The 19201-nt window shown below is 39.5% G+C and overlaps 1 protein-coding gene across 1 annotated transcript in view; it reads left to right on the top strand.

Moving 5' to 3' along the window:
• The window catches only part of LOC107607747 (TMV resistance protein N-like), a 13853-nt gene continuing 2030 nt past the window's right edge, over nt 7379–19201 (top strand). Inside the window, exons 1-2 of the mRNA XM_021106322.1 lie at nt 7379–8129; nt 17288–17292. Coding sequence (XP_020961981.1) covers nt 7681–8129; nt 17288–17292 — 454 coding nt within the window. The 5' untranslated portion in view covers nt 7379–7680. The remainder of the gene's footprint in view (nt 8130–17287; nt 17293–19201) is intronic.

The raw sequence follows: 19201 nt of genomic DNA, 5'->3' as shown, positions 1-19201 counted from the left end.
AGAAAGGCGGTCCATTGGGAGCAAAGAAGGGTGAGCTTTTTTCTCTTGACGACAAGTCTCGAAACCAAGCCCATAGCTATATATTATTGAACTGTGGAAATATTGAAGACTATGTTAGGTAACTGTCCATTTCTTTTAATTTTTTTAATTATAAATCATGGTATTATCTCTAGGTTTTACTTACGAAAATCCTAATTTTGGATTTAGAGAGCATGAGGCTGATCAACAAGGAACAAGTTGGGTGAAAGCTAAGAACCATAGTATGACCTTTTCCTCATGGTTTAAAGGACGTGCCATGCGTCAGAATGTTCCAGATTGGATTAAGGAGCTTTCTAGAGGGCCCAACAAGATTGCAAAAAGATATTCGAGGTATTTTATCAATGGGTATAGATTTCATACTAGGCAACGTGAGGCAAGACGCAAGACGCAAAATAGTGGTGTAACTTTAGTTGCGTTGACTACGAGCTTTGAAAGTGCAAAAGATCCAAATCCAATTCGTGCAAAAGTTTCCTACTATGGCAGAATAAATGATATACTTGAGTTAGACTACTTTGGCAATTTTAAGGTTGTATTGTTTAGATGTGACTGGTATGAGACTCAAGAGGATGGCTATGGCTCTTCATATGTTCAATTTAACAGAAAATGCTATCAAGAAGAGCCTTTTGTGTTGGCATGTCAAGTACACCAATACTTCTATGTGCAAGATCCATTTGATCAAAATAAACATTATGTTATGAAGTCAATTCCAAGGGATTTATTTAACATAGTTGATGAAGATGATGTTGATCCCCAAGCTATTTATGAAAAAGAGCCATCTGACCAGTCAATGGGTCCTTTTATACCCAATGATAATGGTGAAATTGATTTGATTGGGGGTGACTTGCACGAAGTTGTTATAGATGCTTCAAAAGGAGTTCTTCTTTCACAAGAAGATAACACAGAATCAGAAGATAATTCCGAAGACGACATTGAATGATTTATACTTTTTTCGTTCATTACACTAAATAGTAGGGAAGTGGAATGAAAGATGTATATACTTTAACTTTTTAATTGCATTAAACAGTATGGAAGTGGAATGAAATATGTATCACTTTTTTTTATATATGTGTCTTATGGCATGCCTTCCTGTTTATTTCTATTAAATAGTAGTTTTCTTCTTTTTTATTAATGTTCATACCCTGAATCGAGCTGTCCGACCCGGGATGATTGGCGACAAAGCGACCGACCTCTTCAGGTCAGACTATCCGACCTCTTCCTAAAAGAGGTCGGCCAAATCGACAGAAAAGTCCAAAAAAGGGCCCAACTCAAGGAATACAACCCAGATCCAAAGGCAGCCCAAGCCTATAGAGATAAGGGCGGTTCCATTGAAGATAAGCTAACCTCGCCAAAAGATAAAGATAAGATAAGATAACTAACTTATCTATCTAAGAAGGTCATCCCACACTATTATAAATACACTGGAGCACCCAGGTATAACTCATACTCTGATTCTACTAAAAACCTGCTTAATACCCATGCTAACTTAAGCATCGGAGTCTCTTGCAGGTACCCCCCACCCTCCGGTGATGAAGGATCAGCAGTGCAGCTAGAGCAACAAGTCGGATACGACAGCTCCGGCCGCCACTCACCAGCCGGACACGTCAGCACCGACCAGCACAGAAGATCTCGTCCGAGTTCGATCTCCAGTTTCAGGTAACCCTTGGAACATTGGCGCCGTTGCCGGGGACCTGGAAGTCATCCCATCACCATGGCGGACGACCATGACAACGACCATGATTCAGATCTAGAGGATAGAACACCGCACAAAAACGCGGACGCTACACCGAAAGACACTCCGGACCCTAACGGGGACAAAAACTCATAAAATATGTTAGAAGTGCTTCAAGATCGATTAAAGCAACTTGAGAAAGAAGCCCAACATCAGCGAGAAGCAGGAAATGATCTACAAAGAGAGATAAGGCGACGCCGGGAATTGGAGGATAAACTTCTAAAAATCGAAGCCGATCTCAAAGCCAAAACTACTCGATCCACCCCTGAGGACAACTCTCGCAAGGATCAAGATCCATTCACTAGGGAGATCATGAAGACCAAAATCCCAAAAGACTTCATACTTCCGGATATGACTTTGTACGATGGCACCACAGACCCCAACCATCACCTCAGCAATTTCAGAAGCAAAATGTACCTCACCGACGCCTCAGATGCGGTTCGTTCCAAAGCTTTTCCAACAACCCTTACCAAAACTACCATCAGATGGTTCGATAACCTACCTCTGAAATCTATCTCAAGCTTTGACGACTTAGCCAAAAAGTTCCTGGCCAGATTTTCAATCCAAAAAGATAAGGCTAAACACGCCCCCAGTCTCTTAGGAATCAAGCAAGGAGATCGGGAAAGCCTTCGCAACTACATGGAAAGATTCAACAAAACATGCCTAGACATACAAAGCCTACCAACAGAGGCCGCTATCATGGGCCTCATCAACGGCCTACGGGAAGGACTTTTAGCCAATCTATATCAAAGAAATACCCCACATCTCTGGATGAGGTGCAAGAGCGGGCGAAGAAGTACATCAACATGGAAGAAAATTCCCGACTTGGAGAGGCCTCGAGATCCAGTTTCACCTACCGAGATAAAGATAAAGAATCCAAGAGGAAGGAAGATCGAACGAGGGAGAAAATAAAAAAGTATCATAATTACACCCCTCTTCGGGTGTCCCTTGTGGATATTTACAAAGAAGTCTGTAACACAGAAAAGATACCCCCAGCTCGACCACTCAAAGGCAAAAGAGGAGGAGGAAATCGGAACGAATACTGTGAATATCATCGAGTCCGAGGACATTCCACCAACGAATGCTTTGACTTAAAAAATGTCATAGAAAAATTAGTGAGAGAAGGAAAACTAGATCGATTTCTGGCCACCCGAGATGATGAGCAAAGAAAGAGAAGAAGGGATGAAGATGTCGGACGAACTGAGTGATCACCTCGTACACCAGAAAGACATGTTCATATGATACACGGAAGATTTGCAGGAGGAGGAACCTCCAAATCATCCCGCAAAAGATATCTTAAAGAAGTATATCATGTCGAAGGAAAGGAGGAAGCGCCTGACATCCTTGCAATTACGTTCACCAAAGAAGGCGCATCCGGTATCATCCCAGGACACGACGATCCCATGGTCATCACCATCATACTGGCAAACGCCAATCTCCACCGCACACTAATAGACCAAGGGAGCTCCGCCGACATCTTATTCAAAACTGCCTTCGACAAGCTCGGCTTAGAAGATAGGCCATACTCAACATGAAGAGCCCAACTTGTGTCAAAGAGGTGCAACAACTCAACGGGAGATTGACAGCCTTATCCAGATTCTTAGCAGGATCAGCGATAAGATCTCTCCCCTTCTATGCTACTTTAAGGAAAGGAAAGAAGTTCGAATGGACAATGGAGTGCGAGCAAGCCTTCCAGGATTTCAAAAGTTTTTCTGGGACGACCACCTATCCTAACTCGACCACGAGAGGAAGAGCCACTCATATTATACCTCAAATTTGGGTTCCCGGCCTCAAACAACCAGGCGGAATATGAAGCATTACTAGCTGGCTTGAAGCTGGCTAAGGAGGTGGGAGCTCAAAAACTCAACATCTTCAGCGATTCACAAGTAGTCACCTCACAAATAATAGGGAGCTACCAAGCCAAAGACCCCACCATGAGAAAGTATTTGGATAAGACCAGGGAACAGCTCGGACAACTCGGGGAATATAAGATCCACCACACACCCCGCGAACAAAATGCTTGAGCTGACGCACTCTCAAAGCTAGCCAGCACCAAACCAGGGGGCAACAATAGAAGCCTCATCCAGGAAATGCTACAGAACCCGTCAGTCTCGGAAGAGGAAAAAGTCCTAGCCATAACAGGTCAGGATCAAGGATGGATGACCCCCATAATTAATTACCTCAAAACAGAAACACTCCTCACAGATAAAAAGGAGGCAAAAAGATTAAAATGGGAGGCACAGTACTACACTATCATAAACAACACCCTATACAAAAGAGGGATTTCAATACCATTATTAAAATGTGTGCCGACCTCCAACACAAGGGAAGTTTTAGAGGAAATACACAGTGGCATTTGTGGCAATAATCTCGGAGCACAAGCTCTCACCAAAAAAGTACTCCGGGCGGGGTTTTATTGGACAACTCTACAAAAGGAAGCTACAGAGTTTGTAAAGACATGTCCACCATGCCAGAAACATGCCAACTTTCACATCGCCTCGCCGGAAGAACTCATCAGCGTAACCTCACCTTGGCCATTTGCAAAATGGGGACTCGATCTTCTCGGACCCTTTCCCCAGGGATCGGGACAAGTTAAATTCCTCATAGTCGGGGTAGACTATTTCACAAAGTGGATCGAGGCAGAGCCCCTAGCCAACGCCACTGCTCAAAGGAGCCGGAAATTCTTATATAGGAACATCGTCACAAGGTTTGGGGTTCCATACTCCATCACTACAGACAATGGCACCCAATTCACAAATGCAGGCTTCAGAAAGTTAGTAGCCGACTTGAACATAAAATACCAGTTCACCTCCGTCGAACATCCCCAAGCCAATGGATAAGCCGAAGCGGCCAATAAAGTCATATTGGCTGGGCTGAAACGGAGACTGCAAGATGCAAAGGGAGCTTGGGCCGAAGAACTTCCACAAGTCCTATGGGCATATCGAACAACGCCACATTCCACCACAAACGAATCACCATTTCGATTAGCGTACGGAGTGGAGGCAATAATCCCAGTGGAGGTCGAGGAAGGGTCGCCTAGAGTGGTCCACTATAATGAAGAAGCCAACTCTCAACTTCAAAGAGAAGAGCTTGACCTACTTCCGAAAATCCAAGAAAGAGCTCGGATAAGGGAAGAAGCGCTAAAGCGCCGAATGGCTTCGAGATATAATCAAAAAGTAGTGCCAAGAGGTTTCGCTGAAAATGATCTCGGATACGGAGCTTTGCCTTTCTATGGATTTCTATCTCCCTTCCGCTAATTGCTTACGAACCAGGAGGCTGCTGAGGAAGGATTCCTAATTCGAAATGATATCGGAACAACTCGACCCGGAGAAGGAAAGCTGGCGGCAAACTGGAAAGGACCCTACCGAGTCATAGAAGTACTTGGGAAGGGCTACTACAGATTATCCGAACTCGACGGGCGAGAGTTCCTCAGATCGTGGCACGCCTGCAACTTAAGAAGGTACTATAGTTAGAAATAAAGGATACCAGCATGAGATGCACTCTTTTTCCTGAAAAGTTTTTTAATGAGGTACCATGTTGAGATCCAGAAATTATCCAATTCAAAAAAATAAAAAATCTATATGTACATATTTTCATTACCTTTTAAATAAAATATATTAGACGATTCTACAAGTTTTCAAGACGCATTAATCTGAAACATTCATCGTCCGATTATAAAGCAACAGATTAGTAAAAAGTGAAAAACAAATTCACTGCCCAATCACGATAAAGACCAAGAGAGATGAAAACCAAATTCATCTAAAGGTCGACTAAACGAGGATTTAATTCACTTTATACAAATCGGCAAAGATGAAAACAGAATAATGCAAGAAGTTATCGAAAGTGATCCGGAGAAAGGACCTGACGAGGTCTTAATGGATTGCTAAATAATAACTTAAAGACTGGCCGACATTAAAAAAGTCGGACCGAGTCAACCCAAGTTATCAGCAAATCCCTGGAAAGAGGTCTGGCCAACCCTATAAAAGAGGAATTGCTATAACTTAGAAGAGATCGACATGACGAAGTCGGTCTCCTACGAAAAACAAGTTATAAAAGTAATCCCTGAAAGAGACTTGACAAAGGTCCAAGAAAGAGGATTACAAAATAACTTAGAAGAGATCGACATGACGAAGTCGGTCCCCTACAAAAAAAAAACAAGTTATAAAAGTAATCCCTGAAAGAGACCTGACAAGGGTCCAAGAAAGAGGATTACAAAAATAACTTGGAAAAGGACGACGCAAAGAAGTCGGTCTCCCACAAATGAGTTATAAAAGTAGTCCCTGAAAGAGACCTGACAAAGGTCCAAAAAAGAGGACTATAAAAATAACTGGAAAGAGGACCAACGTAAAGAAATCGGTTATGGGTTGCTAATACAAGTAAGAGCGAGAAAACCGAAATACAAGTTGGATCCACACATCCACGACCTCAAAGGATCCAAGCTACAAGCAAGAAGTACAAAGCAATCCAAAGAGGCCGAGCAGCAAGGCTCCAGCATTCTCAAAACCCAGAAAGGTGCCAAGACAAGTGCAAACAAGCATGATATAAAATACAATATTATAACAAGCTTCAGGGTCAGGCCCAAAAGCTTGAAAGTTACTTGTTGTTTTTTCAAAATAAAAAGTTGCTAAACAAGCAACCAGAAAGAGTATCAACAGTAAGCAAAATATTCAAACTACAAAATAAAGAGTTTAAAAGCCCACAAGTCGAGCTATCTGCACAAACATCCAAGAAAAATCAGCTAAGATCGGGAGCCTTCTCGGCAGCATCAGTACGGGAAGAAGGAGGGCGAGTCTGAATAGGCACAGCATCCACGGTACCATCATCCCGATTCAGGATCTGACAGTCCGGATTAGAAACGGAATGACCGACCTCAACTAGAGGAACTGTAGAAGTTGACACTTTGGCAGAAGGCACAGGGATGCCTAAGTCAGCAAGGGTGTGAGCAAGTCTCGAGAGTATTGGGCTTAGAAATACCTGAGGGGTGTCAGGGTACTTATAGTGGTGAGCCAATAACCACCGTTGAAGTAGTTCCATCTTTTAAGGTGGATAACCGTCCCTTTATCTTAGGGAAGTTGAGATATGGCTCCAGGAAGTGGGTTGAGAGATTTTAGGGGCAGTTACCCATTTGAATGAGTGTTTATCTGCCAGCTAATCGCCATTCCCGACTTCTTTAGAGCAAGTTGTAGCGAGAACCGACTTCGTAGGATGAAGGTCGGTGTTGGGTGAGGCTCAATCCTTTGGATTGGATCTTTCGTTTAAACCTGGGCCTTAGCATTGGGTCAGGGTATGAACAGGTTTCAACTTTCAAGTCTTTAGGTCGTTGTTTTTTATGTTGTTTACAAGTCTTTTACAAAATTTTCCATAAACTTATTTGTCATATTATTCCCCGAAGTAAAAACACCCGCTCCATCCAATGAACCTAATATAATTTAATTGAAGAATATTTTCAAAAGACATAATTGTCATTTTATAAAGACAGTGGTTATATATATATATAGCTTTGAAGTATATTTATACATCAGTGATTTTTAACCAATTAAAATTAACGGTTAAAAATCACTCAAAATTAAACTGTATCGGCACACTTGAAATTTTTTCTGTATTGTTTTGTTCCACTAGCAGGGATGGTGGTTGGTGGATTATTATTAAACTAGTCTATAGGTTTAGCTGTCTGAAAAGTGTCATGTGATATACTACGAATTATTAATAAGAAAAGAAGAACAATGAATAACCGGTGACTTTTATTTCCTAGTTAAGTCTTTTTAAATAATTGTTGGAAGACCCGGTGGTATTGTATGTAGTACGAAGTTTCATTCCAATACCAAGTATACTTGCAAACATTTGCTTTGCCATTGCAAAACCTAATAACGTTAGCTTCCTCAAACTCAGTACCAAACTAGTGTGAAATTGTGATGGCGGCAAATGATGTATTCCTGAGTTTTAGAGGAGGGACGCACTACCGATTCACGGATCATCTGTATGGTGCTTTGCGGCAAAATGGAATCGACACGTTCAGAGATAATGAAAATCTGAGGGTAGGGGATGAACTGGAACCTATTCTTATTATGAAGGCAATCGAAAATAGCGAAATAGCAATAGTGGTGCTTTGTGAGAACTACGCATCTTCGACATGGTGCCTTCGTGAGCTAGTCAAGATCATTGACTGTCACGAAAAGCAAGGGAAGCAGGTTTTACCAATTATTTACAGAGTGAATCCTTCAGATGTATGGGATCAGAAGGGTTCCTATGAGACAGCCATGGCTAAACATGAGAGGAGGGAAGACCCTGAGAAGGTCAAAGCATGGCGATTAGCTTTGTCCAAAGTACAAAAGCTAGGATGGGTGCACTGCACGGAGGACATGTAAGTTCATTACATTCATTTTTTCTTTAAAATAAGTGCAGAAATTTATTTGCTCTATAAGTTAAATTATTGCATATTAGTTTTAACTTTTAATTTATTAATTATAATATAAAAAAATATAATATAAAGTGATAATTTTTATAAATATTAGTATATCACTGTCTTAACACCAAATGAATTTGAATATTTACTAACATTTAATTACGTTTTTCGCTAGAAAGCTAATGGAGTATCTGTACAATGTGTACAATGAGCTGTTTATTTGGCTCAATATGAGTTAAAAAATGAACATCCAGAGTAAAATACTACTAATTTCTCAAATACAATACACCCATATTATCCAGAATAACCATCCGAATACCAGGATAATAAACATCTTGATGGTTCTAGTTGAACTTGAGAAGGGGGGTTGAATCAAGTTGGCTTAAAACTTAAAGTTTCAAACTTTGTTTAATCAGTAGCTCGAGTTGCAGGAGATTATTTGAAATTATCTCATACGCAGAACAAGTAAAGAGTAGGGAAGAGAAGATGAAGACCAGCATGTATCCTGGTTCGGATTCTTTGTGCAATGAATCCTACGTCCAGTCTCCACCACAAACCATGGTGGAATTTTCACTAATCATTCACGGATTACATGCACCAATACTATTGAATTTCTCCCTAATTCAACTAGTATCTACCCCCTAAGCTTTCATCACCAAAGCTTAGCTTCCCATAGTGCTGTCCCAACTTGGAAGGGGAATCAAACAGATTCAATCTCCCCAAGTGCTAACCCAACTTGGTAAGGAAAACTAATCCTAGTTCAAAAACCAAAATTACATCAGAAATCAGTGACTTTTTTGCATCACTCTTGCCTTTTCACTCATTGGCTTTTCAACCTCACAAGATTAGCCTTTTCTCAAAACAGAAAATGACACAAGATAGCCATAACAAAAAGATCAGAAATTAAGCTTGAGTAGAAGAAAAAGATTCCAGCTCTGTGTTAGAGATGGTGCTCTGAGTGTGTGCTCTCTTTTTCTTGCTTTGAAGTAATGGATTGAGGCTTCTTATATATCTTCAGCTTGCTTTCATTTTTGCCTCTTCCATTTCCTTGTACCAGCTGCTCGTTGGAGTTGTCCCTGCTGGCATGCAGTCCTTTCTTCATCCTGCTCCACTACCTCTGCTATCCAAGGTGCTCGACTACTACCTCTGTTGTCCTTTGTTATTCTTTCTTCCTTGGCATGCTCTTCTTTTTCATTTTGCTCCATTTCCTTTGCTGTCCAAAGAGTTGCACTACTACCTCTGCTCCTTTGCAAGTTTGTGTATTGTTCTCCCATTTTTGAAATTTGCTTTACTGTTGTCCTTGGAGTGGTGGGTGTCCTAGTGTCCTTTCTTGCTTTTACAGAGCCACACCTGTCCTTGCATGATACAGCTGTCTCCTTATAACATTTGGCAAAACATATTCATTCAATTGCTGAACGGTGCTATCTGGGCATGGATGTTCTTATTTGGACATCTTGTTTGGGCTACTGGATTTATGTTCTTAATCTCCTGGCGCGGATATTGGCAGGGATTGATTGAAACTTTAGCATGGGCTCATGAACGCACACCTTTGGCTAATTTGATTCGCTGGAGAGATAAACCAGTGGCTCTTTCCATTGTGCAAGCAGATTGGTTGGATTAGCCCACTTTTCTATAGGTTATATATTTACTTATGCAACGTTCTTGATTGCCTCTACATCGGGCAAATTTGGTTAATGTAATTTTTTTTGTATCCGCAGGAGCATTGACTCTTTTACATGGCTGAAGTATATGCTAGCCTTGGGCTGTGAAAAACTAATTAATGGGCCTGCCACAATGAAACGCACATTAAACCATATTAGGCTTTTCAACCCAAATTGAATGTTTGTCATCATTTATAAACCCAAAATAAACTTAGACTTAACAATCTCCCCCTTGATGACAAACATGATAAAATAGGGAAATTAAAGACTAATTTGAAAGAGTTAAGAACACTTCCCTTTGATGATATTTGGATTGCGAGTTGCTCCCCCTCAATGTTAGCATTGCTCCCCCTTGATCATGGCTTACATCTTTACCTAGACAAAGCTTAAAAATGGCCAAGACTAATATTTTCAAGCAATATATCACAGTAATAATGACACAAAGCAACTAACACTAGGCATGATCGCATCACAGGACAAATTAACTTAATTATAGCACCACAAAGCATCATTGTTCTTAACTATCACTATTAACCCTTAAGCCAAAGCTAAAATTCCCTTTCTTTTCTCCCCCTTTTGTCATCAAGGGAGGAAAGGAAAAACCTGCACAAAATTTGTTAGTGGCTGGTGCATAGAGTATAAGTAGCAGAGTAATTAAGGTCTTTACAGTCATCCAAAAAAATAAACAAGTCCAAAAGTAAACTAAGTCATAATCACAGATGAGATAAAATGAGCTAGGCATCAGAGTTGGATTCATCGGAGGTTCCATCATCCTCCCCTTCATTGTCAGAAGTGGTGAGGCCAATGTCGACATCCTCCACAAAGTCCCTCAGAATCCGAATCCTTCCCTTGGTCTTCTTGAGAGCATTTTCCTCCAAAACATGGTTCCTTTTGCGCTCGGCACCATGAGTGAGAAGAAGGTCTATCAGATTGATGAATTCTTCAAGCACATTCTTCAGAATGCGGGTCATGACCTTGATCGTAGTGGAGGTGGAAGGGAGAATCAGAGGATCCTCATCAACAGAGAAAACATCAGTGCTGTCATCAGTTCGGTGATGCCTGGGAGCTGTTTTCTTTACTGCACCACCCCCTTTGATATATGAGTTACAATCTTTTGCAATTTCAGCCCCAAAATTAACATTGTAATATTGAAAAATTTTTGTAAGAAGCATGCCATAGGGTAACGCATTTTTGGTACTAACACAAGCATACATATGTCTCACAAGCAAGTAAGCAAAAGAAATGGAAATTTTTGAAAGCAGTGCATACAAAACCAGTGTGTCACAAAATGAGACACGTTGAAAAGAGCTGCTCTGAGGTAAAATGATGTGATTTACAATCCGATGCAGCTGGGCACGGACTGGACCAAGAGACTTATGAGTAGGAGTGTTACCTTCAAGGAGAGGGATATTGATGCAGACAGTGCTTAGGGCATCAAAGTAAGAGACATTGAGCGTTTCGTCCCACTTACCAGAGGTGTAGACATCAGGTCCTCGGTCTAAGGCTTTGCCTAGGTGATATTTGTCAAGAATGATCACTTTGCCTTTAACAAAAGAAGCGATTCTCCCTTCTTTGTAGGACATGTTGCTATAGAACTGTTTTACCAAATCAGCGTAAATTTTCTCTTTGATGGACAGGATGGGTGTCCAACCTTGACATGCAAACAATGGGGTAAAGTTCAAACCTTTCCTATGGAGTTTGTCTAGATTGACAAGCTTAGAGGGACAGAGAGTACGCTTGTAAACATCTTTGCAGAAAAACAGGTAGCTCATGAGAGATTGAAAACGGCGACGATCATAAGACTCATAAGGAAAATCAGCATAAAAGGACTTGTAATCAATAGGATTGGAGAGTCTAGGTTCAGCAACAGGACGAAGATGAAAGTCAATGACTGTACCGCGAGTATGACGAGTCTGAGTGGGGGGATTCTCTTCGTCTTCGTGAAGAGGCCTCTTTTCTCTGGAGGAACTAGGTTTGGATGAACTAGGCTGAGAGGTATTTGGCGGAGGAGGAGGAAAAGGGCAAGGAGCAATGCCAGGGCAGCGAGCAGTGGTCTTAGTGTGAGCCATGTCAGGAGAAGGGTTTGGTGGTGATGGAGGTGAAGAATGAATAGGTGATTGTGAGGGAGAAGAGTGTGTGTGATCAGAACGGTGGGTGCCACTATGGGAGCCTCTGCGGGCAGCTCTTTTCTTTCGTGCCATAGTTATAGAGCACTGGTTTGGAGAAGATGAAAGAGTGGAGAGAGCAGTGTGAATGGATGCATGTAGTGGGGAGTTAATATAAGCCTGGAGGAGTGGAAAGGTTGAGCCTTGGAAAGAGGATAAAAATACAATATTTGAAAAAGTATTAAAAGTTACAGCTGTAACCCTCGTACGTTTAAAATAAAAGGAACAAAAGAAAACAAAAATGAATTTGAAAATAAATTTAAATGAGGCCCAAAATGAGTGAAATACTTACTGCCAAAAAATGAAAAAGCAACAATGAAATGGGCCCAATGGATTCAGTAAAGAAAGCCCATTTATCGTGAACTGCTCCAGCACCTTGAGGTCCATCATTCATTATGGTCAGATTTGAATCCAGTAGCTTCATAGTGACTTAATGAAGTTTACTCATCATCTGCCAAAAAAATCTCACCGCGATTTATGAGACAAAACATAAAAGATCTCATGATCAGAATCATTAAGAAAACAATGATGAAGCAAGAATTCCCAGTTTAGTTCGTAACTTGCAGAACCTCTCCTCTATCAATAGTTTGGTGAAAATATCTGCTAGCTGACCTTCAGAGTTAACAAAGTGAATATCTAAATTTCTATTTTGCACATGTTTTCTTATAGAATGAAATCGAACTTCAATGTGCTTTGTTCTTGAGTGCAAAACAGGGTTTTTCGAAATATTAATAGCACTCATGTTATCACAAAATAATGGAATATTAGAGACATTCAGTTTATAGTCAGCTAGTTGAGTTTTCAGCCATAATAATTGAGAACAACAAGAGGAGGCTGCAATATACTCAGCTTCGGCTGTTGAAAGTGCCACTATAGCCTGTTTCTTACTAGACCAAACAATGAGAGATTTTCCAAGAAAGCAGCACATGCCACTTGTGCTTCTTCTATCAATCCTGTCCCAACAAAATCTGCATCACAGAAACCTACTAATTGAAATGAATCAGTCTTAGGAAACCATAAGCCATAATCAGTGGTACCAAGCACATATCGGATGATCCTCTTGACAGCTGAGAGATGGGACTCCTTAGGCTTTGATTGAAACCTTGAGCAAACTCCAACACTTTGGATGATATCAGGCTTTGAGGAGGTTAGATACATCAAAGATCCAATCATCCCTCTATAGCGTGTCTTATCAACATCTCTACCATGTTCATCCTTATCAAGCTTGATATTAGGATGCATGGGGGTTCCCATTGGCTTAGCACAGTCCAGCCCAAATTTCTTGACAAGTTCCTTAGCATATTTTTCTTGATGGATGAATATGCCTTCAGCAGTTTGTTTTATTTGCAAGCCTAGAAAGAAGTTGAGCTCTCCCATCATGCTCATATCAAATTCATTGGTCATAAGCTTAGCAAAATCTGCACACAAATCCTCATTAGCCGAACCAAATATAATATCATCAACATAAACTTCCACAAGAATAAAATGATCATGACAGTTCCTAATAAATAAAGTGGTGTCAGCGGCTCCTCTTTGAAAGTTGTTTTTTTCAATAAAAATGAGCTAAGCCTCTCATACCAAGCTCTAGGAGCTTGTCTTAAACCATATAAGGCTTTAGCTAGTTTGAAAACATGGTTAGGAAACGATTTGTTTTCAAACCCAGGTGGTTGAGCCACATAGACCTCTCTATCTATTATGCCATTGAGGAAAGCACACTTTACGTCCATTTGAAATAGCTTGAAGCCGCAATGAGCAGCATATGCAAGGAGCAATCTGATGGCTTCCATTCGGGCTATAGGTACAAAGGATTCATCGAAATCAATCCCTTCCTCTTGATCATATCCTTGAGCAACCAATCTAGCTTTATTTCGGACTATGGATCCATCTTCACCCAGTTTGTTTCTGAAAATTCATTTAGTGCCAGTGACTTTCTTTCCGTTTGGGCGAGGCACCAATGACCAGACTTGATTTTTCTCAAATTGCTGCAATTCCTCCTCCATAACTAACACCCAAGATGGATCAGCAAGAGCTTCTTGGATGTTTTGAGGTTCAATCTTTGATAAAAGAGCTAAGTTGTTGGATTCAGCTCTTTTCAAAGATGACCTTGTTGAAATGCTTTTGGAGGGATCACCAATTATAAATTTCTCAGGATAATTTTTCAGAAACTTCCATTCCCTGGGCCTTCTGATTTGAGTTGAAGATTCAAGTTCCTCTTGATTAACAATGGCCTCTGCATCAGTGTTTTCAGCTGCGATAGGAGATAATTCCAAATTGTCTCCTGCATAATTGGAATTTTCGCAGCTAACAGGTGCAACTTCATGAGAACTTGGATTTTGTGGAACTGGTTCAGAGTTCTTTGGTAATTCAGCTTCAAAACCTGGACTATCATCAATTCAAACACTGGGAACATTGTTAGACTCACAGAATGTGACATGCATGGTTTCCTCAACAGTTTTGGAGTTCTTGTTATAAACTCTATAGGCCTTGCTATTTGTGGAATAACCCAGAAAAATGCCTTCATGTGTTTTAGGATCAAATTTTCCTAAATTTTCTTTGATATTCAGAATGAAACACTTGCATCCAAACACATGAAAATAACTAAGATTGGGAGGATACCCTTTCCAAAGTTTATATGGGGTTTTCTTCAAAAACTTCCTAATGATGGTTCTATTTAAAACATAACAGGCTGTATTCACAACTTCAGCCCATAAGAACTTGGAAATTTCATATTCACATAACATAGCTCTAGCCATTTCTTGTAAACTTCTATTTCTTCTTTCTACAACACCATTTTATTGAGGTGTTCTTGGACAAGAGAAGTTATCTGATATGCCTTGTTCATCACAAAAAAATTCAAAGTATTGATTTTCAAATTCTTTACCATGATCACTTCTAATTGAAACAATTTTTAAACCTTTTTCATTTTGAATCTTTTTGCTGAATTTATCAAAAACAGAAACGGCCTCATGTTTATGAGCAGGAAAGAACACCCAGCCAAATCTAGTATAGTCATCCACAATTACCATGCCATAACTCTTTCCTCCAAGACTTTGAGTCCTAGTTGGTCAAAACAGATCAAGATGCAACAACTCCAATGGTTTCTTAGTAGAGACATCTTCCTTGGGTTTGAAAGAGGTTTTTATTTGTTTTCCCATTTGACAAGCATCACAAATGATGTCCTTATCAAATTTTATATTAGGAAGACCTCTAACTAAGCCTCTCTTTACATGCTTAGAGATTTGGAACATGCTAGCATGTCCTAACCTCTTATGCCACATCCATTTTTCAGATTCCATTGAAGAGAAACAAGTTACATTTTGAACTTTAGATCATCTAGAGTGATACCGTAAACATTTTCACTTCTTTTGGCAACAAATAAAACAGCCCATGTTTTCTCATTTATGACTCTACAATCAGATTTTCTAAAGGTTACAGCATATTCAAGGTCACACAATTGACTTATGCTCAATAGATTATGCTTTAACCCATCAACTAAAAAGACACTATCAATGCAAGTTGAAAAATCTTTGCCAACCTTACCAATGGCAATTATTTTACCTTTACCATTATCTCCAAAAGTGACAAATCCTCCATCATACTTGTTGAGTTTAATAAAGAAAGTATCCCTTCCGGTCATATGCCTTGAGCATCCACTATCAAGATACCACATGTCCATTTTCTTCTTGGATGTAAGGCAAACTTGCATGTTCTTCAACTAACCTTAGGTATCCAAATCCATTTGGATCCTTTGATGTGAAATCTTCTTGGTTGCCCAAGAGCATTAAAATCATGAACAACTTTATATAATTTACTATCATTACCAAAAGACTTAAGAAAGATGAAACATTGAGGAGGATTGTGACCATTTCTATTGCACTTGTAGCAATGATTCTTGCCCACTGATTTCTAAGGTTTGCTGAATTCTTTTGGTTTGAAAAACTTGGAAGAGGAGGATTCAGATTTTTGAAAGTTTGATTTGAAAACAGATTTATTTTCCTCTTTGAATCAAAGTCCAGATTTTTCAGACTCAAACCTTTGACAAGCAATCAGTTTGTTCAGATTTTGAGAACCTTGAACAAACTTTGCTAAGTCTTTATTCAAATTTTTTATTTGTTCATTCAGCTTTTTGTTTTCAGAAATCAAATCAGTGGAAGCAGTAACTTCATGCTTGAGTTTGAATTCTCTAATTCAGCTCGTAAAGCACTATTTTCTTCTTTTAAAAACTTTTCATTACCAATTTCATTAGCCTTAACCTTTTTCAAAAGAAGATCATTTTCTGTCCTCAATGCCTCATTTTCTTTCTTACATTTAGCATACTTATCCAAGAGTTTCTTAGAGTTTACAGAAATGTCTTTGATAATGTAGTGTAGTTCATCAATGGATAAGTCAGAGAGATCTACCTCATCTTCATCATTATGATCTGCCATCAGACATAGTTGAGCTTCTTGATCTGAGTTCTCTGAGCTAGTGTCGTTCTCCAAGTCCTCCCATGTTGCCATCATCACCTTCTTTTTGTCTTTCTTGAATTTTTCGCCTTTCTTAAGTTGAGGGCAGTCTGACTTGAAGTGACCAGGTTCCTTGCAGTGATGGCATGTGAACTTGACTTGATCTTTCTTGACGTCTTTGGATGAAGAGCTTCCTTTGCCTTTGCTTTTGTATCTCAGTAGTCTTCTCATTTTTCTTGCAAAGAGTACCATTTCTTCATCTGAGAAACTGTCATCAGATTCTTCTCCTTGGGCTGTCATTCTTGATTTTAATGCTATACTTTTCTTTTTGTCATCTTTATCTTGAGACATGTGAGTGGTTTCATAGGCCAGCAGCTTGCCTCTTAGCTCATCATAAGTGATTTTGATCAAATCATTCCTTTCGAAAATGGCTGTGCTTTTTACTTCCCATTTCTTAGTAAGACTTCTCAGAATCTTTCTTACTAGAGTTTCTTCAGAGTAGTTCCTTCCCATGCGTCCAGATTGTTGATGATTATTGAGAACCTTTCAAACATTTGATCGATGCTCTCATCCTTCTTCATACTAAACATTTCATACTCCTTCATCAGCATGTCAATTCTGGTTTCCTTCACTTGCTTAGTGCCTTCATGAGTGAGTCTGAGCTTGTCCCATATTTCTTTCTCCGTTTTGCACCTTGACACTTTTCTGAACTCTTCAAAACTGATTGCGCAGTGCATCAGGTTGATTGCCTTGGCATTGAGTTCAACTTTCTTCTTTTCTTCATCTGTCCATTCGCTGTCTTCCTTTGCCACAACTTCTCCATCAGCGTTCTGTTTAGTAGGAAGGTCTGGTCCGTTGAGAATGATCTTCCAGATGTTGTAGTCGATTGACTGCACGAAGATTCTCATTCTTTCTTTCCAGTAAGAGTAGTTGCTGCCATTGAAGTAGGGAGGTCTATTATTAGACTGCCCTTCAGTGAGAGTGAAAGCCACGATGTTAGGACTCATGTTGTTGGCCATGGATCTTTGCTCTAAGCTGTGAAGCTTAACTCCTTGAGACCTTGCTCTGGATACCAATTGATGGTTCTAGTTGAACTTGAGAAGGGGGGTGGAATCAAGTTGGCTTAAAACTTAAAGTTTCAAACTCTGTTTAATCAGTAGCTCGAGTTGCAGGAGATTATTTGAAATTATCTCATACGCAGAACAAGTAAAGAGTAGGGAAGAGAAGATGAAGACCAACATGTATCCTGGTTCGGATTCTTTGTGCAATGAATCCTACGTCCAGTTTCCACCACAAACCATGGTGGAATTTTCACTAATCATTCACTGATTACATGCACCAATACTATTGAATTTCTCCCTAATTCAACTAGTATCTACCCCCTAAGCTTTCATCACCAAAGCTTAGCTTCTCATAATGCTGTCCCAACTTGGAAGGGGAATCAAACAGATTCAATTTCCCCAAGTGCTAACCCAACTTGGTAAGGGGAACTAATCCTAGTTCAAAAACTAAAATTACATCAGAAATCAGTGGCTCTTTTGCATCACTCTTGTCTTTTCACTCATTGGCTTTTCAACCTCACAAGATTAGCCTTTTCTCAAAACAGAAAATGACACAAGATAGCCATAACAAAAAGATCAAAAATTAAGCTTGAGTAGAAGAAAAAGATTCCAGCTCTGTGTTAAAGATGGTGCTCTGAGTGTGTGCTCTCTTTTTCTTGCTTTGAAGTGATGGATTGAGGCTTCTTATATATCTTCAGCTTACCTTCATTTTTGCCTCTTCCATTTCCTTGTACCAGCTGCTCGTTGGAGCTGTCCTTGCTGGTATGCAGTCCTTTCTTCATCCTGCTCCACTACCTCTGCTATCCGAGGAGCTCGACCACTACCTCTGCTGTCCTTTGTTATTCTTTCTTCCTTGGCATGCTCTTCTTTTTCATTTTGCTCCATTTCCTTTGTTGTCCAAGGAGTTGCACCACTAACTCTGCTCCTTTGCAAGTTTGTGTATTGTTCTCCCATTTCTGAAATTTGCTTTACTGTTTTTCTTGGAGTGGTAGGTGTCCTAGTGTCCTTTCTTGTTTTTACAGAGCCACACCTGTCCTTGCATGATACAGTTGTCTCCTTATAACATTTGGCAAAACATATTCATTCAATTGCTGAACGGTGCTATGAGGAGCATTGGCTCTTTTACATGGCTGAAGTATATGCTAGCCTTGGGCTGTGAAAAACTAATTAATGGGCCTGCCACAATAAAACACACATTAAATCATATTGGGCTTTTCAACCCAAATTGAATGTTTGTCATCATTTATAAACTCAAAATCAACTTAGACTTAACACATCTGATATCCTACTGAATTGAACATCCCTAAATCCCATTGTACACATTGTACATATACTCCATTGACTCCCTATACTTTCTATACTTTCTCTTAAATAATTTTATTGCGATATTAGTTATAGTGTACTTTTTTTTTAAACCTTGTAGATATATCTTCATACCTAGTTCCTATTAAAAGTATCATGTTTAAGATTTTACTTATTACTTACTCTTTTTTTTTTTGTGGATTGCTTATATATTTGATAATTGTTGTTACTAATCTACCAAAAAATTGTTGTTATTACTTATTACTAACTCTAAGGGTAATTTTTGTTATTTTATATATTTATTTTATGTAGTCACCAAAAAAATATATTTATTTTATTTAATAATTAAATAAAATAGTTAAAATGATAATTATTAATTAAATTATAATATTTTAA

This window comes from Arachis ipaensis, chromosome B07 (genome assembly GCF_000816755.2).
Source record: "Arachis ipaensis cultivar K30076 chromosome B07, Araip1.1, whole genome shotgun sequence".
NCBI lineage: Eukaryota > Viridiplantae > Streptophyta > Magnoliopsida > Fabales > Fabaceae > Arachis > Arachis ipaensis.
Note: the sequence above shows the minus strand (reverse complement) of the source record. Positions and strands in the feature narration are given on the sequence as shown.